Source organism: Eleutherodactylus coqui, chromosome 2 (assembly GCF_035609145.1).
Source record: "Eleutherodactylus coqui strain aEleCoq1 chromosome 2, aEleCoq1.hap1, whole genome shotgun sequence".
In the NCBI taxonomy this organism is placed as follows: Eukaryota; Metazoa; Chordata; class Amphibia; order Anura; family Eleutherodactylidae; genus Eleutherodactylus; species Eleutherodactylus coqui.
This window is the reverse complement of record NC_089838.1, coordinates 228,525,775-228,543,516: the sequence shown is the minus strand read 5'-3', so window position 1 is coordinate 228,543,516 and position 17,742 is coordinate 228,525,775. Positions and strand designations below refer to the sequence as shown.

The 17,742-nt window shown below is 41.9% G+C and overlaps 1 protein-coding gene across 1 annotated transcript in view; it reads right to left on the bottom strand.

The window, feature by feature from the left end:
• WDR72 (WD repeat domain 72) overlaps positions 1 to 17,742 on the bottom strand; it is a 210,291-nt gene that overhangs the window by 9,067 nt on the left and 183,482 nt on the right. Inside the window, exon 19 of the mRNA XM_066592577.1 lies at positions 2,307 to 2,402. Within this exon, the coding sequence (XP_066448674.1) occupies positions 2,307 to 2,402 (96 nt within the window). The remainder of the gene's footprint in view (positions 1 to 2,306; positions 2,403 to 17,742) is intronic.

Below are 17,742 nucleotides of genomic sequence, written 5' to 3'. Positions count from 1 at the left end.
TAAGATAAAAAATGTAATGTTATATTTGTACAGGTTAAAAGTACAATGCCCTCTGCGAACATCGCTAACACATCAAACCATGACGTGGTAAGGTCTATAATAGACTAACATCTACATATTTAACACCACCACAACAAGGGCTACTCCAAGAGATAAGAATGGGAATGCTATCTCCAACCAACATTGGCTTGGAAAACCTTGCCTAAAAAGCAGGTGTGATCTTCCTCATGGAGACAGCTCCATGTCTCAAACCTAGCCTATCTCTATAGATGGAGGATTGGTAAGGATGTACAGCAGATAGAAATGCCAACAGAGCTAGGAAAAGGCACTTAAAAGAGAGTCCACAGGCACCCCAGACACAACTAACAGAGCATAGTACATCCGTTGGCACACCAACCGACAGGGAAATCAGGTGTCCACACACCAACGGATGGACTGGATTCAGGTGTCCATCAACAGATTGGGGGGGATTAAGGCAGGCATATAGCTCAGACATTCAACCACTATCAGACAGAGGAAACAGACAGGGCTAAACTAAGGAATCTGACTGCCATCAGACAGGTGGAACAAACAAGACAGAACTTGGGCATCTTATCACCATAGGACAAGTGGTTCAAACAGGCAAGGCAAGACTTAGGCCAAACATAAATAACACCAAACAAACAGTATGCATGCACATAGCAGAATAACCGGCAGGACTGGAATAAGTACACATCCATTATCATTGATTGGTCGGCTAGGAGCACCCACTGTCGGCCAATTAAAACCACACACTAAAGATTATATTGAAGCAGGCAAGAGAAGAACTTAAAACACTGATGGATTGCTAACAGACAACTCCCAAGGGAACCCCTAGAATGACAGGCCTATAGGGATCTCTGACAGATAACGCCTAAAGAACCTTTTGCAGTGATAGAAAAGAGGCATTCAACATCATCCAAGACCCTATCACATGGATCAGACTGATATAGAGATACCATCCCGGTTCCAATCTCTGATTGCACCTAAATTGTGCAATCTGTAGTTCACTATAAGCATTTCCCATGTCCACTGTAGGTTTTCTAAAAATCTATAGTAATTCATCTCTGAAATCAGCACAAGGAACATATATAACTTGTGATGAGTGTGCTTAAATCCAAATGGTACTTATTAAGTTAATTTCCTATAATATGCAGAATAATGATCTATACATCACTAGAAAGACCAAAAGATAAGGCTCTCTTTTCTGGATATATGCCAGTCTTTGAATTCAGTCCAATGAGCTCTAACATTGCAGTCCCCAAATGTTCCTTTGATCACTAATTTGAGATGAGCAAACAATGCCCACGGCACTACATCACTAGAGAGCGAACAACCACTAATGACTATATAACCCAATGCTTGGATACTTCATAGCACAGAAATATGAAGAAGTTAGTGCTGGTTGTAGCACAATTGGAAGTATACAGAATGTTTTATATTGCACTGCTACTAAAACATAAGTGACTTATCTACATCATGTCTGGATGAACAAAGTGCATCACAAATGTGCAGCAACATGACTCTTATTGGAATCTGGAACAACACTGTGTATGGTAGCAGGCTGCACTTTCACAGAGGATGAAATCTCAAGCCTTTTCCTCGGGGACCAGTCAGGTGACTACTGTCAGCTGCCCCCTGTCAACTCAGCTACAAGACTTTGAAATTTCTTAACTAAGCTGACAGACTGCAGAGAAGATGAATCACAGTTTTGAGATCACACGGATGTAAGATTTTAGGGGAAATTAAACACAGTCAAAAATAAATTGCTGTCAGATGGCATCATTCATGAAATAATTGCCCCCGCGCTATCTACCATAAGAAAACTATATAAACAGTATACAATTTCGCAAGACATCTGGCTGAAATGATAAAAACGGGAAGATGTGACAACTAATGTGTATTGGTCTGACTTTAAATTAATTAAAGTCCTGTATGGACAGTTTGCCTATGTCAGCCTCTCTAAAATTCAGTGCTTTATTCAGTCATTCTAATTCGGCCGGCAAGTGAACACTCAGAGGTTGGACCCAGCACATATATTTAAGAAAGACTTTAGTCTAAAACTAATTATAATGAAGTGGTAGTGTCAGCTTTCTTTTTCAGTCATAAAGCCTTTGGCCAATCTAAGACGTGAATTCTTGATGAAAAAGCAAAATGAATAATCTCTGTGCCGCTTGACCATTAGAGGTGATTACAAATTTGCTGCAGTAGCTACTAAAAAGGTATTAGGCTGTTGCATTTTATGAGGAAGGATAATTGACAGAATATTCTGTTCAACTTTTACTTACCTGGACTATCTCTGTCCTCCAGTCCACTCTTCTCTATGATGGATCCTGGCTCTTGGAAGTTTACAGCCTTCTCAATTTTTGCTGAGGTATCAGGAACTACAAATTAAATAGAGGCAATATTATGTTTAAAAACAATTTAAAATACAATAAAAATGCAGTATAATCAAGGTATGAAAGCAGCCATAACTTTACAGAAAGGTGTAATTTATATATGTTGTACCTGTTTTTTATGAAATTTATTAAGCCTCCATTAAACAATTTAACTCCCTAATTAATCAATGTGCTCTTAACGCTAATGTGTATACATCATGTAAAGGGAACCCTGAGGCTGCGGTATGGCTGGTGGAATTGCAGCTGAGGCTGTCTAGTTCCATCTTTATCACTATGATCCCACAATATTCTCTTTCTTAGCAAATAAGGGAGACATGACAGGGTTACCGGTCCTTTTAAATTGTAGTATGACATCGCATGTGGGTGAATAAATGCAGTTCTTTTTTACATAGCAATATTTCAGCCCATAGAAGTAGTCCTCTGCGTAATGAGGCCAAATGGACATGTGAAAGTCACTAATAGATTCAGCTTTGGGCAAGCAAGGGATTGTGCATTCTTCATCCTTAAAGGGGTTGTCCCGTGAAAGCAAGTGGGTCTATACACTTCTGTATGGCCATATTAATGCACTTTGTAATGTACATTGTGCATTAATTATGAGCCATACAGAAGTTATCAGAAGTTTTTCACTTACCTGCTCCGTTGCTAGCGTCCTCGTTTCCATGGAGCCGTCTAATTTTCAGCGTCTAATCGCCGGATTAGACGCGCTTGCGCAGTCCGGTCTTCTTGTTTTCTGAATGGGGCCGCTCGTGCCGGAGACCGGCTCCTGGTAGCTCCGCCCAGTCACGTGCCGATTCCAGCCAATCAGGAGGCTGGAATTGGCAATGGACCGCACAGAAGCCCTGCGGTCCACCGAGGGAGAAGATCCCGCCGGCCATCTTCAGCAGGTAAGTAAGAAGTCACCGGAGCGCGGGGATTCAGGTAAGCGCTGTGCAGTGTTTTTTTTTTAACCCCTGCATCGGGTTTGTCTCGCGCCGAACGGGGGGGGCTGTTGAAAAAAAAAAACCCCGTTTCGGCGCGGGACAACCCCTTTAACCCTACCAAGGGGTATGGACTTTAACACAGGAATCCCAAGGTCGCTACCCCTGAAGTAGTCAAGTAATCTCTATTACCAATCGCTGGTGAATAGAAAGGCTAAAGTCAACAAATTGTGGTACCAAGGCAGCGAGCTGGAATCATAGACCCAGCACGGGTTGAGGCAGGCAGGGCTTGGTCCTGAGCAGAGATCATGTCAAGATGGGCAGCAGTCAAATATGCCAAGAACGCAAGTGGGGTCTACAGTAAATGGAGTAGGAAAAAAAACTGTTTTTGTAAACTCAGGAACCAAAAAAGCCTTACTACTCAGGCACAGTAAGATATTAGGAAGTGTTCTTAAGTGGTTGGGGCATTAGGCATTGGCTGCGGTAAGGGAAGTAATGAACACTGCTCCTTTTAGAGACTAGGAGCTGGTGCATTTAAACAACATCTGACCAGGACAGTGTGATGCAGGTATAGAGTGGAGGCCCAGAAGAAGATGTGATGCACTCAAAGAGGTGAGCTGGCATATCATTGCACTCAATGCCTCTCTCCTATAAGTCTTCCCTTAGTCCTTCTCTCTTATGAGAACCAAAGAAAGGTTCCATTTAGTTTTTTGCAATAGAACTGCAAATCTCTATTCACATCCATGCTGATACATAAAAACACACAACTAATAGTTATCTATGAACAAGATATTAGTAGAAAAATAGACTATTATATTTCATCTTTAAATTGTATAGAAAAAAATATGATTGTTCCTTGATGCTCACTTTTCACTGAGGCAGATTAAAGGTCATATTCACAACTTGGTATGCCCTTCACAGAATAGACGTAACTAAAAGCAAGACTTTATTAGATACTATAAAAAATAAGGGCTGAGACACACTGAAAAAGACGAACAGAACTGGGGAAGCTTAGGAAGTCTACTACACGGGGCTAGGAGTGTCGGGCGATGGGAATGTGGACCCCAGGACATACAAACATCACAGGTACACTAAATCAGGTTTATCTCGATAGGAGAGTCAGTGATCCAACAATATGGAACACTTGATCACTCTTGGTGACCAAATCAAACATATAGTCTAAAATGGACTGTTAGCAGGTTCTTTTACACCACTTTGGTCACCCTGCTCAGTCATGTTTTTCTTAAAAGGATATTCCCATTTTAGGCATTTATTATATATTGTTAGAATATTCCATAAACACATGATGGATGTAGATCATCTTTGTCATGTAAGCAAACTATTCCTCAACAATTTTTGCAGTGTGACAGGGTGCATTATCTTGCTGAAAGAGGTCACTGCCATTAGGGAATCCAGTTGCCATGAAGGGGTGTACTTGGTCTAAACATTGTTTAGGTATAATAGGTGGTACATGTCAAAGTAACATTCAAATGAATGTCATCTTTTCCTGAGATAAGTGATGAGCATGCACCTGGCCGTCCACATGATAGAAATGAAAATGTGATTCATCAGACCAGGTCATCCTCTACCATTGCTCACCAGTCCAATTCTGATGTTCACCTGCTCATTGTAGGCATTTTCAGCAGTGTACAGGTGTCAACATAGGTACAGTCACCAGTCGATGCAGCCCCGTATGCAAAAAGTTGCAGTGCACTGTGTATTCTGACACCTTCCTATCAAAGCCAATATTAATGTTTTTAGCAATTTACGCTACTGTAGCTCCTCTGTGAGATTGGTCTAGCCATCTAACCTTTACTCCTAACGCACATTATGGGTGCCCATGATCCTGTCGCTGATTCACCAGTTGTCCTTCCCTTGACCACTTTTGGTAGGCACTAACCCTGCACGCCTAGAACACCCAACAAGATCTACCATTTTGGAAATGCTTTAACCCACTCATCTAGCCATCACAATTTGGCTCTTGTCAAATTCGCTCAGATCCTTACCTTTATCCATTTTACCTGCTGCCAAGACATCAATTTCAAGAACTGACTTCTCAGTTGCTGCCTAATACGAGAGATGATTGAAAAGTAATGAGACTGCCTGTATTTTTTTCCACATGGTAGATCTGGCATCACTGCACAGATGTTTGTGGACGTCATGTATCAACGTTTCATTACCACTCTTCCCAAGCTTAACACAAAATTCAATCATACACCTCTGCTTTACTTTTAGAGAAATATCTACTTCATCTGCCATGATGGCACATACAAAGCGCTTTAACTTATTATGAAGAGTATGGCTGTCGAACTGCAGGTTCAGACACGTTGATGCATGATGTCCACGAACACCTATGCAGTGTAGCCAGGTCTTACCATGTGGAAAAAAATACAGGCAGTCTCATTACTTTTCAATCAGCCCTCATACATCCCATCTCTTGTCGGGTGCCATTGTCACCATTTAATCAATGTTTTTCACTTCTCCTGTCTTTAGTTTTAATGTAATGGCAGATTGGTGTGTATCAGTGAATTCTACATACTTTGATGGAATAGAACAATATATTATTTATTAAACAATGTGCACTTTTGAGATTATTGACATCACAATATCACAAAATGAACATCAAAAAAAGCAGAATTGTTCTTAAATAATGGCATTGCAGTTTTCATCATAGTCAAGATTCATTGCCCAAAGGGGGTGATACAATCATGTTATTTCCAACCTGATCTGACATTTAAATGTATATCTGAATAATTAAGTTGAAGTTTCATTTAAACCAAAAACCTTAAAATATTATTCAGTCTGAAAATGCATTGTAAAGTGAAAGTGACATGGTGGCCACTTCCATTACCCAAGGGAAACTATTGTACTTTGGTATGACATATATGGTACTCATTGCACCGCATAAGATACCAAGTGGAGCAAATATTTTTCTTCCATAAACAATATGCTAGAATTCCACTTTCCATTGCAAGTGTTTACCTTATATTGCTTATTATACTCAAATGATCTCAAATTACCATTATTAAGCAATATGGATTCTTAACGGCTTTCCAACATCTGCCACATATTTACAGCAAATTCCACAAGGGTGTCTATAGAGCCAGCTCAGGAACTGGGCCTGCTCCACACACAGTGGATGATGGTGTTATATAGCTCATACTTGCCTGCAACAGCCAGGATTGCAGATGAGTCCAATTTTGGCCATTTAACCCTTTACATTCTAAAGCATTGAAGAGGTTTCAGATCCCAGAAAAAAAAGCAAAAAACATGCCAACAAGTCTTGTCAAAAGTTTTGATCAGTGGGGGTACAGGTGCGAAGACTCCCACTGATTGCTGAAATGAAGGTGCTGCAGTGCTCACCCGAGAGCTGTTCGCCATTGGCGGCATTTGTTACTCTTGTTCTTAGCAGCTGAAAGCAGGCTCGTAAAATTCTATAGAAGACACCTATAGCCTTCTATGAGCCCATCTTCAGCTGTTTAGAATAGTCAAAGAGTAAGAAGCAAAGCCGAAGAAGAACAGTGCTTGGTTGAGCGCTGTAGCCCCTTCCTTTCAGTGATCAGTGAGAGTCTCAGAACGCGGATCTTACTGATTCATGACATGTCCAAAATTTTGCTAAAGTGCAGTTACTCTTTAAGTGAGCTGTTCCATTAAGACACTGTTATGATCGGTTACTTTGGGTTTAGATAAAATATCTAAAGTAGTCTCAAATCTACCTTCTGACTTACATGCTAAAGCCACTGATCTGTCCATCCCCAGCGACTTAGGGCTAATGCCCACGGGCGGATTTATGTAGTAAAAAGCACATTTACTATGATCGACAACAGAAACTTTTTTGTTTATTCCCACGGGATTCCCGCGATGTAAAACCGTGGGTGCACTCTGCTCCTTCCGTGGGCATGAGCCTAACAATGCAGCTCTGCTTTATCACACTGGCAGTTGTATAAGCACAAGCCAAGCAGAAGTTCACAGCACCTGAGGAGTCACATTCTATTATAGCAGGGATAAAATGATTATTAAACTATTACCAGTAGCTGCTATACAACTATGAGAAAGTAATGGTGATGCTGAGTCAAATGTGTCTCTATATCACCCTGCCCCAATTCAGGAAAGATTGGTTAGCGTGGACCCAGACGACAAAAATGCCGACAGGCTTTGAATAACCCAAGATACCTTTCCCTCTACCCTACTCCGCTACCACTCCCCTCCAAAAACCCCGCTCCCCACTCATAGACTACTCATTGGACACAAAAGGGGCCTCAGGCTGACACATATCCCCAATTCCTGGAGTAAACTAAGAAATGTCACGATTAGCATATTAAGACTTGCCATTTGAAAGACAAATGTTCGTATTCAAATGTACCTTCTGAAGTTCAGTTAAAGGTTGTAAACTTCCCTGATAACCCCTCCCTCCCCCCCCATCCCAACCCCTCCTGGTCTCCCCCCCCCCATTATAAAGATGTAACATGCAATTTCTAAAGACGATGATGTAAAGCCTTTCTCTTGAAAATGCTTGAAAATGCTGTATACTCTGAAAAGTCAATAAAAATTGTAAGTTTAAAAATATATGAGAGGAGCCTAGAACTCTTCTATTACATTTAATTTTTGGTATATTTACAGCTCTTTAGTATCACAAACACTACAATGTTTTTAGATATTATGAATATAGGTGCTTAGACAAAAGCAAAAGGTAGAATTATACTTAAATATACATAAAATAATTAACCAAAAAGAAAAAACGGACAGTTTAGCACTACTGAATATTTTTGGATATAAGACTCCCCATTGGCAGAAGGACACTGTCTATCTACTCTCTCGTACAAGTCAAAATAGTAATTAGAGATGAGCAAGTTTGCATGCTCTGATCTGCAAAATACCCTTATTTTATCTCACACAACAGTATTTCCATTATATAAGACACAGTTATTACACATGCTGATTTCTAACGGAAAATTCTGGTCGATAATATCATATGAATCTAATAAAGGATTGGGTGAAAAGGACAAATCTTTTTATTCTTGTATGTTCTGCTGAATTGACTGAATCTCCTCCAGGCTGCTTCTGGTCTACCATAAATAATGTGCACACTATGGTCAACCAATCATATCTCTGTTCCTCCACTTTCATTGAAATTTGCACACTGCCTGTGAAATGCATGCTGCTGCATAGGCGCAGTCTTCACCTCTCCTCTGTCACTGTCCAAAATCCTGCTATGATGGTGATATAGGACAGAAACGTCCATATTTGTTTACAATTCTAGATAGTGTTTGCATGTTTATAAAACAGGTCATATAGATGTCATGTATCAGAACAACGCTGAAAGCATTTGGCACAAACACCATTCGGTTTTATTTGTGTCGTGGGAGTAATTTCAAGTTTCTGTTCTCATTTTACAAAAGTCTTGCGAAAAATGAGAACTAGAATCCTATTGGTTGCTGTTGGCCACTATTCCACTTATCTTGCACTGGACTTTAGAAGTCTCCATCAGGGACTGAGTTTACAGAATTTCAAGAACACTTATTCCATTCTTGCGTTAGGGGGGAAGCTCTTTGTCATGTCTCTTTTGCTCTGTGGGTGGATTTACCAGCAAGTTAATTTGTTCACTTATTACTTTCAAAGGAGTTGCAAATGAAATTAACAGAAGTTCAAGAGCATCAAGGTAACTCCAAACTAGACACCTATACATTTAGCCAAGGGCCTTTGTGTCGTGGACTAGTTACCCTACATTTAGGGCTAACACACAGATTGACTGGTTCACTCTAATTTACTTCACACAGATTCCATTTATCTTCAGGAAGATCCCCTGGCAGCAGCTTATAATGGCATATCTGAAGATGCTTGCCTGCATGAGATTTTAAAACCCCAGAGCCTGAAAAATCTACTGTCCAGAAAAGAGTTCACAGATTGAGCACAGGCTGCAATCAGGAGGCATCAAGCCGAACAGCTGGGACTTGCATCTTGCCTGACTCCATAGAGCAGCTGAGCATTAAGTGCACTTGATTTGCTGCAAGCAGCCCTGTGTTACCAGGGTAGATTAAAGCAACAGCCTTGCATCACCCCTGAATGTGCAACACTGCTGGGCAGAGTGAATCTGGATACAAGTAAGGTCCAGACAGTATGACTGTGTATAACAAGTAAAAAATAATTGTATTTACAGTAATTAACTGTAAAATAATCAGCAGCTTTGCTTTATAGGCAATAGTTAGGGGAGAGTCATGAGTGATGAAATTGTACGACAGAAAGCTATACCATTTTTCCAGGCTCGGACTGGCCAAGTAGGGTACTGCTAGATTCCCTGTTTGGCCCGTAAGGTGCTTTATTATTTTATGGGGCAACTGCCCCGGGCCAAAAGTCTGGAGGGTGGGGGGCCATGAAGCAAGTCTCCCCAATCACCTCTGCATCCTCCTGATGGAAGACTTATTGAATGTGGAATGTTGCCATTGTCAGTCATGTAGGGGCCTACTAGTTTTGGAATGGGCCTCCTACCTTATTCCCTCGCCTCACCTGTTACTGGTGTCACAGTGAGCTAAGAGGCCAATGATTTCACTATTTGCGGAACCACAACATCTTTGTCTAACCTGGTCTAAGGTCTGCATTTGGAGCAAGGAGGGGTTTGATCTGGCATCAATATTTAGACCCGAACTTGGAGCATCATACCCATCATACCCGTGTATAATGCTCCAAGTTTGGGTCTGGAGACCAACAGTCAGACTGGGACACATTCCTGCACTTAGTACATGAAACAGATGGTGCAGAAGACAGTGTGATTGGGCCTTAAACTGGGTCTGGCCTGGGATGCATTGTAACTAGAGATGAGCGAGCATACTCGGAAAAGCACTACTCGCTCGAGTAATTTGCTTTATCCGAGTATCGCTGTGCTCGTCCCTGAAGATTCGGGTGCCGCTGCGGCTGACAGGTGAGTTGCGGCGGGGAGCAGGGGAGAGCGGGCGGGAGAGAGGGAGAGAAAGATCTCCCCTCCGTTCCACCCCGCTCTCCCCTGCAGCTCCCCGCTCCGTGCCGGCACCCGAATCTTCAGGGAGGAGCACAGCGATACTCGGATAAAGCAAATTACTCGAGCGAGTAGTGCTTTTCCGAGAACGCTCGCTCATCTCTAATTGTAACCCCTTAATGACTGGACCCTTTTTTTCATTTTTAGTTTTTCCTCTCCACTTTCAAAAAACAAAACGAACTCTTTTATTTTTCTATCGACATAGCTGGTTAGAGGCTTGTCTTTTGTGAGATGAGTTGTATTGTCTCTTTTGTGTTCCCCCGTGCTTTGGAAATGCTGCAGAATAAGTTGGGGTTATACAAATAAAGATTATTATTATTTACTATTAAAATTATTTTCTGCTGCTATCTTCTAACAACCATAGCCTTTTTATTTTTCCTTCCATATAGTTGTGTTGGGCTCATGTTTTTGCAGAACTTCCTGTAATTTATATTGGTACCATTTTGAAGTTCATGTGATTTTTGACTGCTTTTTATTAATGTTTTTATTGAAGACAGGGTGACCAAAAAAGCACAGTTCTGAATTTTTACTAGTGGGCCTTACGCACCCCAGTCTGACACTGCATTTCTTCAACTCAAAAGTCGTAGAAAAATCCACATGTTGCAGCAGATGTTGGCAAAGGTCATTTTATGGTACTGCTCTCGACTGCAGCAGTGTGTGTCAAGGTATTATACTGATTTTTTATTAATTAAAACCAGATAGAGAGACATATTCCATTTTTTAAAATCTGTTTTTCTTATCTGGTTGTAACAGATTTTATTCTCTTCTCTATACATAACTATGGGGGCTGCCATTGTATTTCAGCTACATTTAACAGCATTTAGAACTTTTGTAGATATGCTTTACAGCAGCCTCATGGACCATTAACACAATGGACAGGAGGGACCCATTGACTTGTATGGGAGGCTGTTCTAGACATGTTCTGTGTCCTGTGCAGAGGTTATTTTACAGGGAGGGGACTAGATAGTGACAGATGATCACTTAGGCCCGTTTCACATGGGTGATAAAATCACACGATTTTCAAGCAATGCAAGAGCACGTAAAATCGCAGAATTATGAAACCCAAATCAATCACACATTGATGACCTTTCTTGGAAAACACATTTTATTGTTTTCATTAAATATTTTGTATTACTCCAGATAATTAAAAATTTGTTTTCATTTACATATGAGGGATCCATGTTTTATACTAAAAGCAAGATCAAAGTTTCCCTGCTTGTCTTTGAAGGAAATTGACCCATTTTAGACACAAAGCATCCTGCTCTCACATATGCCTGTGTGTCCTTGGTACAGTTGGTCATAAATACATTACTATAGAAGTTACAATCTACAATCAATATACTGAAGTCTTATTGAGGGCGTGTTCTCCAATCTCATCTACTCCTAAGGCTGGATTCACATGGGTGGGTGCGATATTGGGCCAAGAAACTCAGCCCAATATCCTACTTGCCAACGTGCATTTTTCACGCTGATGCAAGGCATTTATCATTCAAAAATGCATTGTTTCTGCAAAATCGCGATCCTCAGGCATGTTTCTTGTCAGAGGATCATAAGTGTTTCCCATTGATTTCAATGGGAAAAATCACATCACATTTGCATGCACATCACACAGTATGCGAGCGCCATATGATGTATTTTAAGGTCCCTTTGAAAACAATGAGCGAGGTATTCTGAGAGAACGCCAAAAGATAGAAGATGATGCAATTTTTTAACTAGCAGCATCACTGAGAGGAAAAGAATCAGTCATATGAATAAATCCATTCAAAAGAATGGAGTTCATATTTGTAGGAGTTTGGTACATCTTGCAACAAACACAGAAAACGTGCACGAGATTCTCGCCCGAGTGAATGTAGCCCATCGGTCAAATATTGAGAAAAAGTTAGATTTAGGCCTTGGTCAGACGACCGTTTTTTGCCGCGATTTGTGGATTGCATGACAGATGCGCATCCGCAAATCGCGTGACCGGGCCGACGATTCGCCGAAAAATCTGTAGCTAGCAGCGTTTTCGGCGAAACGGGCCCGATGAAAGGAGCGCTGTCCAGCCCATTGAAATTCAATGGAGCCGGCAATACAGCTGGCTCCATTGAAAGCAATGGGCTGCCGGCGAGCGCTGGATGAATTTTCGGGAAGGGCTTAAAAATATAAGCCCTTCCCTGAAAATCATCCAAAAATGTGTAAAAATAAAAAAATATATATATACTCACCTTGTCCCTGCAGCCGGAGTTCAGCCGCAGCCAGCCGGCAGTTCTCCTGAACTGCTCTGTGTAGTATTCAGCAGGCGGGGATTTAAAATCCCCGCCTGCTGAATGGGCTGCCTCTGATTGGTCACAGCCCTCACCAATCAGAGGCAGCTCTCACTCACCCATTCATGAATTCATGAATGGGGGAGTGAGTGCTGCCTCTGATTGGCTCAGCGCTGGGAGCTGCCCCTGATTGGTCCCTGCGCTGAGCCAATCAGAGGCAGCACTCACTCACCCATTCATGAATTCATGAATGGGTGAGTGAGAGCTGCCTCTGATTGGTGAGGGCTGTGACCAATCAGAGGCAGCCCATTCAGCAGGCGGGGATTTTAAATCCCCGCCTGCTGAATACTACACAGAGCAGTTCAGGAGAACTGCCGGCTGGCCGCGGCTGAACTCCGGCTGCAGGGACAAGGTGAGTATATTTTTTTTTTTTATTTTTACACATTTTTAGATGTTTTTCAGGGAAGAGCTTATATTTTTAAGCCCTTCCCAAAAATTCATCCAGCGCTCGCCGGCAGCCCATTGCTTTCAATGGAGCCGGCTGTATTGCCGGCTCCATTGAATTCAATGGGCGAACATCGTTCTTCTCTGCCACAGCTGTTACAGGAGGAGAATGATCTTTGTAGTATATGTTCTCAATGGGATCGGCGCTGCTGCCGCCGGCCCCATTGAGCGCATATATAGAACACAAGGAATCGCAGAACGCAGATAGGCGCGATCTGCGATCTGTGATTCCTCGTGTCCTATAATTTATCGGACATCCGCATAAAAAGCGCCCATGTGACCGATCCCATTGCGAAGCAATGGTTCTATATATGCGCAGATTGCATGCGTATTCGCAAATCGCGCGAAAAAACGCCCATCTGACCAAGGCCTTAGACTAACTCACTTTCACCAACCAACTTTCATTATCAGCAAGTGATGGCATAGCCTAAAAATATGCAAAACTTGCTGAAAACTCTGTTGACTATCTATCTACCCATCCATTCATGTAAAATTTATACATGCAGCGCATTTATAAAATCAATATAAATTATAACTTTTTAGTAAAAAGCGGTCATGTGATTGTTCTAGTCAATATTCTGAAACATATTTCTGGTCATAAAAAGGAAGGAATTTTTACTTTGATCTATTGAATTTCGTCACCTCACTGAGTGCCTTGAGCAGGGGAAAACACTGACATACGTAAAGTAGAAAGTTATGGCATTTCTCGGGCCAGATGCCTTAAAGAGATCAGAATGGTAACTGAGGACAATTTAGGTTACATGTAGTATTACAAGGCTTTAGACACTTATATCGTGTGCTCAAAAAAGGAGATTAAACTCTTTTCCACGAGTCTTGACATGATCATATTGGTCTGATTTTCCTAAGCTTTAAAAACAGCTGGGCTCATTTGACTTTTAAGATTTGAATGCTTAAGCTGTTTCCAATCCAATTAACTAGAAGCAAACACCAGGGAGGATGCTATCATCTATTTAATGATTTTAATGAAAAACAAATTAATTGATTGTTACACAATTCGCTAATCTCTGGGACTGCAAGGGTGGCTGGGTCAGCCATTTAAAAGTAAAGACTTGAAAAATTCTTAAAATGAATGGATGCATTTCAATTAGCCTAGATGTGGTGTACATGTCAGCGGCTGAAAATACATTGTATATTGGAACTAACTGAAATGAAGGCATACAAGGTGTGATGTGGGCCATGTCATGACATAACATATACTAAGAGGCGAGGACTTTTCAGAACAGTAAATGTACTTTTAACTGTCTTCTCTATATTAAGCAGTCATATAGTGTATTTTTGCATCTATTGTCCCACAAAGAAGCATGTCTATATTAAATGTATTTGTCAGGGAGCTGGGGTCTGGGTAACTGGAAGTCCCTGAACTACCCGCAACCCCTTTGCCTACCTACTTGCCCCCCTAGGCTAGGCCCTAGGGCAACAACTGGGCGACAGTCCCTAGACTCACTAGGGATGCGGGGCAGGAGTCAGACGAATACAGGAAACAAACAAATACAAAAGCAGGTCAGGCAATCCGAGTCGGCAACAGGAGAGAACAAGGTACAAGGGGTCAGGCAAAGGCAAAGTCAGGTCCGAAGCAAGCAAGTCAAAGCAGGGAATCAAATACAGGAAATGCGGGGGTAGCTGGACACTAAACACTGGCAACTCAGGAGGAAAACGGAACAGTTTAAATGCTGTCAGAACTCCCGCGCCAACAGCTGATTGGGGTGGGGAGCCTGACAGCAGCAGGACCCAATCACAGGACGCCGGGAATGAACAGCCCCCGGCGCCTGCTAAAGACAGGCAACAACAGAAGAACGCGCCCGGGTATCATGGCAATGGGGACGTGGCGCAGGGCGGTAACCCACCACGTCCCCAGCAACCCGACTAATTAGGCGCATGTGCCCTGCGAATGGAAGCGCGCACCTGGAGCCGGCGTACCGGATCACAGCAGCCAGGGGAGGTCACCAAGACCGAGGCTCCTCTGCGCCGGACATGGAGACCCCCAGGGCCGGCGGACCTGACATATTTTCTTTGCCAAATAACTATGGTGCTGTAAATTCAGTTAAACCATAGGGAATTGTCAAGAGCTACATTTGGAATACACAGTCTGAATGAGGCCATAGATATGAAATCACCAACGGATATATAGGTTATACCCTTAAAGGTTAACTGTAGGATTGAAACAAGAGATACTTTTATTAGGAAATGTGTGGAAAGCTCCAACTACTTTTGGAGCAGCTAGTTTGTGGGCTATGTTTGCTATTATGGTAAAAAGAGAATAAAACAAAATGACAGGAATAAACAATTCATTAGACAAGTCATGAAAGGCAAGGTCAAAACCAATTGAGCAATAGTACAATGTTCAGGACTCAGGTCCATAGTGGAGCTCAAAGTAAATAGCTATTTCATTTAGGTCAGATGTCAGTGAAGGTAATACTTTCATGGTCAGTTCTCTACTTACTTAACCTTTTTTGTTTGAAGGAACATTAGGCTATAATTGTCAAAATGCTTATATACGGTTGTTTGATAGCGAAAACGTGAAAATATCCGATTGTACGCAGTTAAGCAAGCACTATGTAGTTAAAAAAAATAATTAGGGTAGATGCTAATTTCTAACAAAAAAAGGCCCTTGTAAATGCAAAAACAAGTATAACAGGATTATTACAATATCAATACACTTTACTTCAGAAAGATGCTGATAAAATATATCCACAGAAACAGAGCTACAGAATTACAAGAGATGAGTTCTAATTGGGTTGCCAAGCCCCTAGTGAAAAATATCAGAAATTCAACTAGTGCAGTTCTCGGAGCTTACTAATGACATACCTAAAACTACTTGGAGAAACAAAGATGATTGGACCGCTTCTCTGAATACCTGATGCACACTGTGCATTAGTATTCATTGATATAATCTAAGATACTACCTTCTGTTCTGACTATGCAGATGCCACACTCACTGCTGACCACAACATGTAAACGTTTTCACAGTAAGGCTGGGTTCACACAGGGTGGATTTGCCGCGGAAATCGCAGCGAATCCGCCTGCGGCCACTAATCTCGGGGTTAGCCAGCCATGTGGACGAGATTTCTCAGAAATCTCGTCCACACGGGACGGCCAATCTGCTGCGGTTAATCCGGCCGAAACTGCCGCTGCAGCGACCGCAGCCGCGGCTTTGCCGAATGCAGCATGTCTATTTATTTTTTATCATTCCGCTGCAGCCGCACTCTCCTCTATGGGAGCGCCGGCCGCAGCGGAAGAGCGAGCATCCGGGCCGCTTCAAAGCCGCCGCGGGTTTTTCTGCGGCGGTTCTCCCAGCGGAAATTTCGTGTTTTTTGCTGTGGCCAAACTGCGAGATTTCCGGCGGGATTCCGCCCCGTGTGACCCCAGCCTAACAATTCTTTTTCCCCTTACACAATACTTTAAATATTGAATAAATAAAAAGAACCTTAAAAACTACATACACGATTGATATTGCTATATCCATAGCACACTACGATCGTGTATGCGTGTTTCGTTCCTAGTACTCTTGCCTTACAGTGGTGAGGTCCTAGGTTCAAATCACATCAAGGATAACATTTGCATGGACTTTGAAAAACTCCATCTGGATGTTGCCCTTGGACAGCTTTGAACCTACAACTCCAGCATTTCAAAGCAGAAATGCTAACTAAGCCACCACACTTTTCTGTTCTGCTCTGGACGAGAAGAAGAATAACAAGAATAAACACAAAGAGAATATAAAAACAACATCCAGATTTGAATTTACAACTTCAGCACTGCAAAGTAGCAACATTAACAACTGAGCCACCATACTTGGCTGTTCTGCTATGGAGGAGAAAAGCAACAACAAAAATAAGCACAAAGAGAAAATAAAAAAAACCTACATAGATGTTGCCCATGATGAGATTTTAACCTATAACTCCATCTCTGCAAGGCATCAGTAGGTACAACTAAGTCACTACACCTGTGCTTTTTACTTCAGTGGAAAGGGAGATTAAGTGAAAAGGAGTAAGGAGGAGAAAAAAAAAGGAGAAAAGAGAAAAAGAGATTAAAGAGAATAAGATCTTCTCCTTCTTCTTTTCCTCCTTCTCCCCATTACCTGGAAGAAGGAGGAGGAGGAAGAAAGAAGAAACGTAGTGGCTCAGTGGCTAGCACTGTTGCCTTGTAGCGCTGTGGTTCTAGGTTGACGGCTGATTATGGACAACATCTGCGTGGAGTTTGTATGTTCTCTTTGTATTTATTATTCTTATTCTTCTGCCTCTTCTCCTCCTCTGGAGAAGGGAGAAGAAAGAAGAAGTGTGGGGGCTCAGTTGTTAGCACTGCTTCTTTGCAGTGCTGGAGTTATAGATTTAAATTGGACCAAGGGCAATATCTAAATGGAGTTTTTCAAAGTCCATCCAAATGTTATCCTTGATGCGATTTAAACCTAGGACCCCAGCACTGAAAGGCAAGAGTTAGAATCGGTCATCTTGATTCACAACCTTTTTTTATGAAATTGGGTTGGGTACTCCTGATCAGAATATTTCATTAATCGAGTCTCCATCTGAGATAGGAGAAGATCTCAACTAGTGCCTATGTTCTTGCATCCCTTGCAACTATGTCCTTCGCCTACTACTGAAGTATCTGTGGAACTAGAAAGAACCCGGTTATTTACT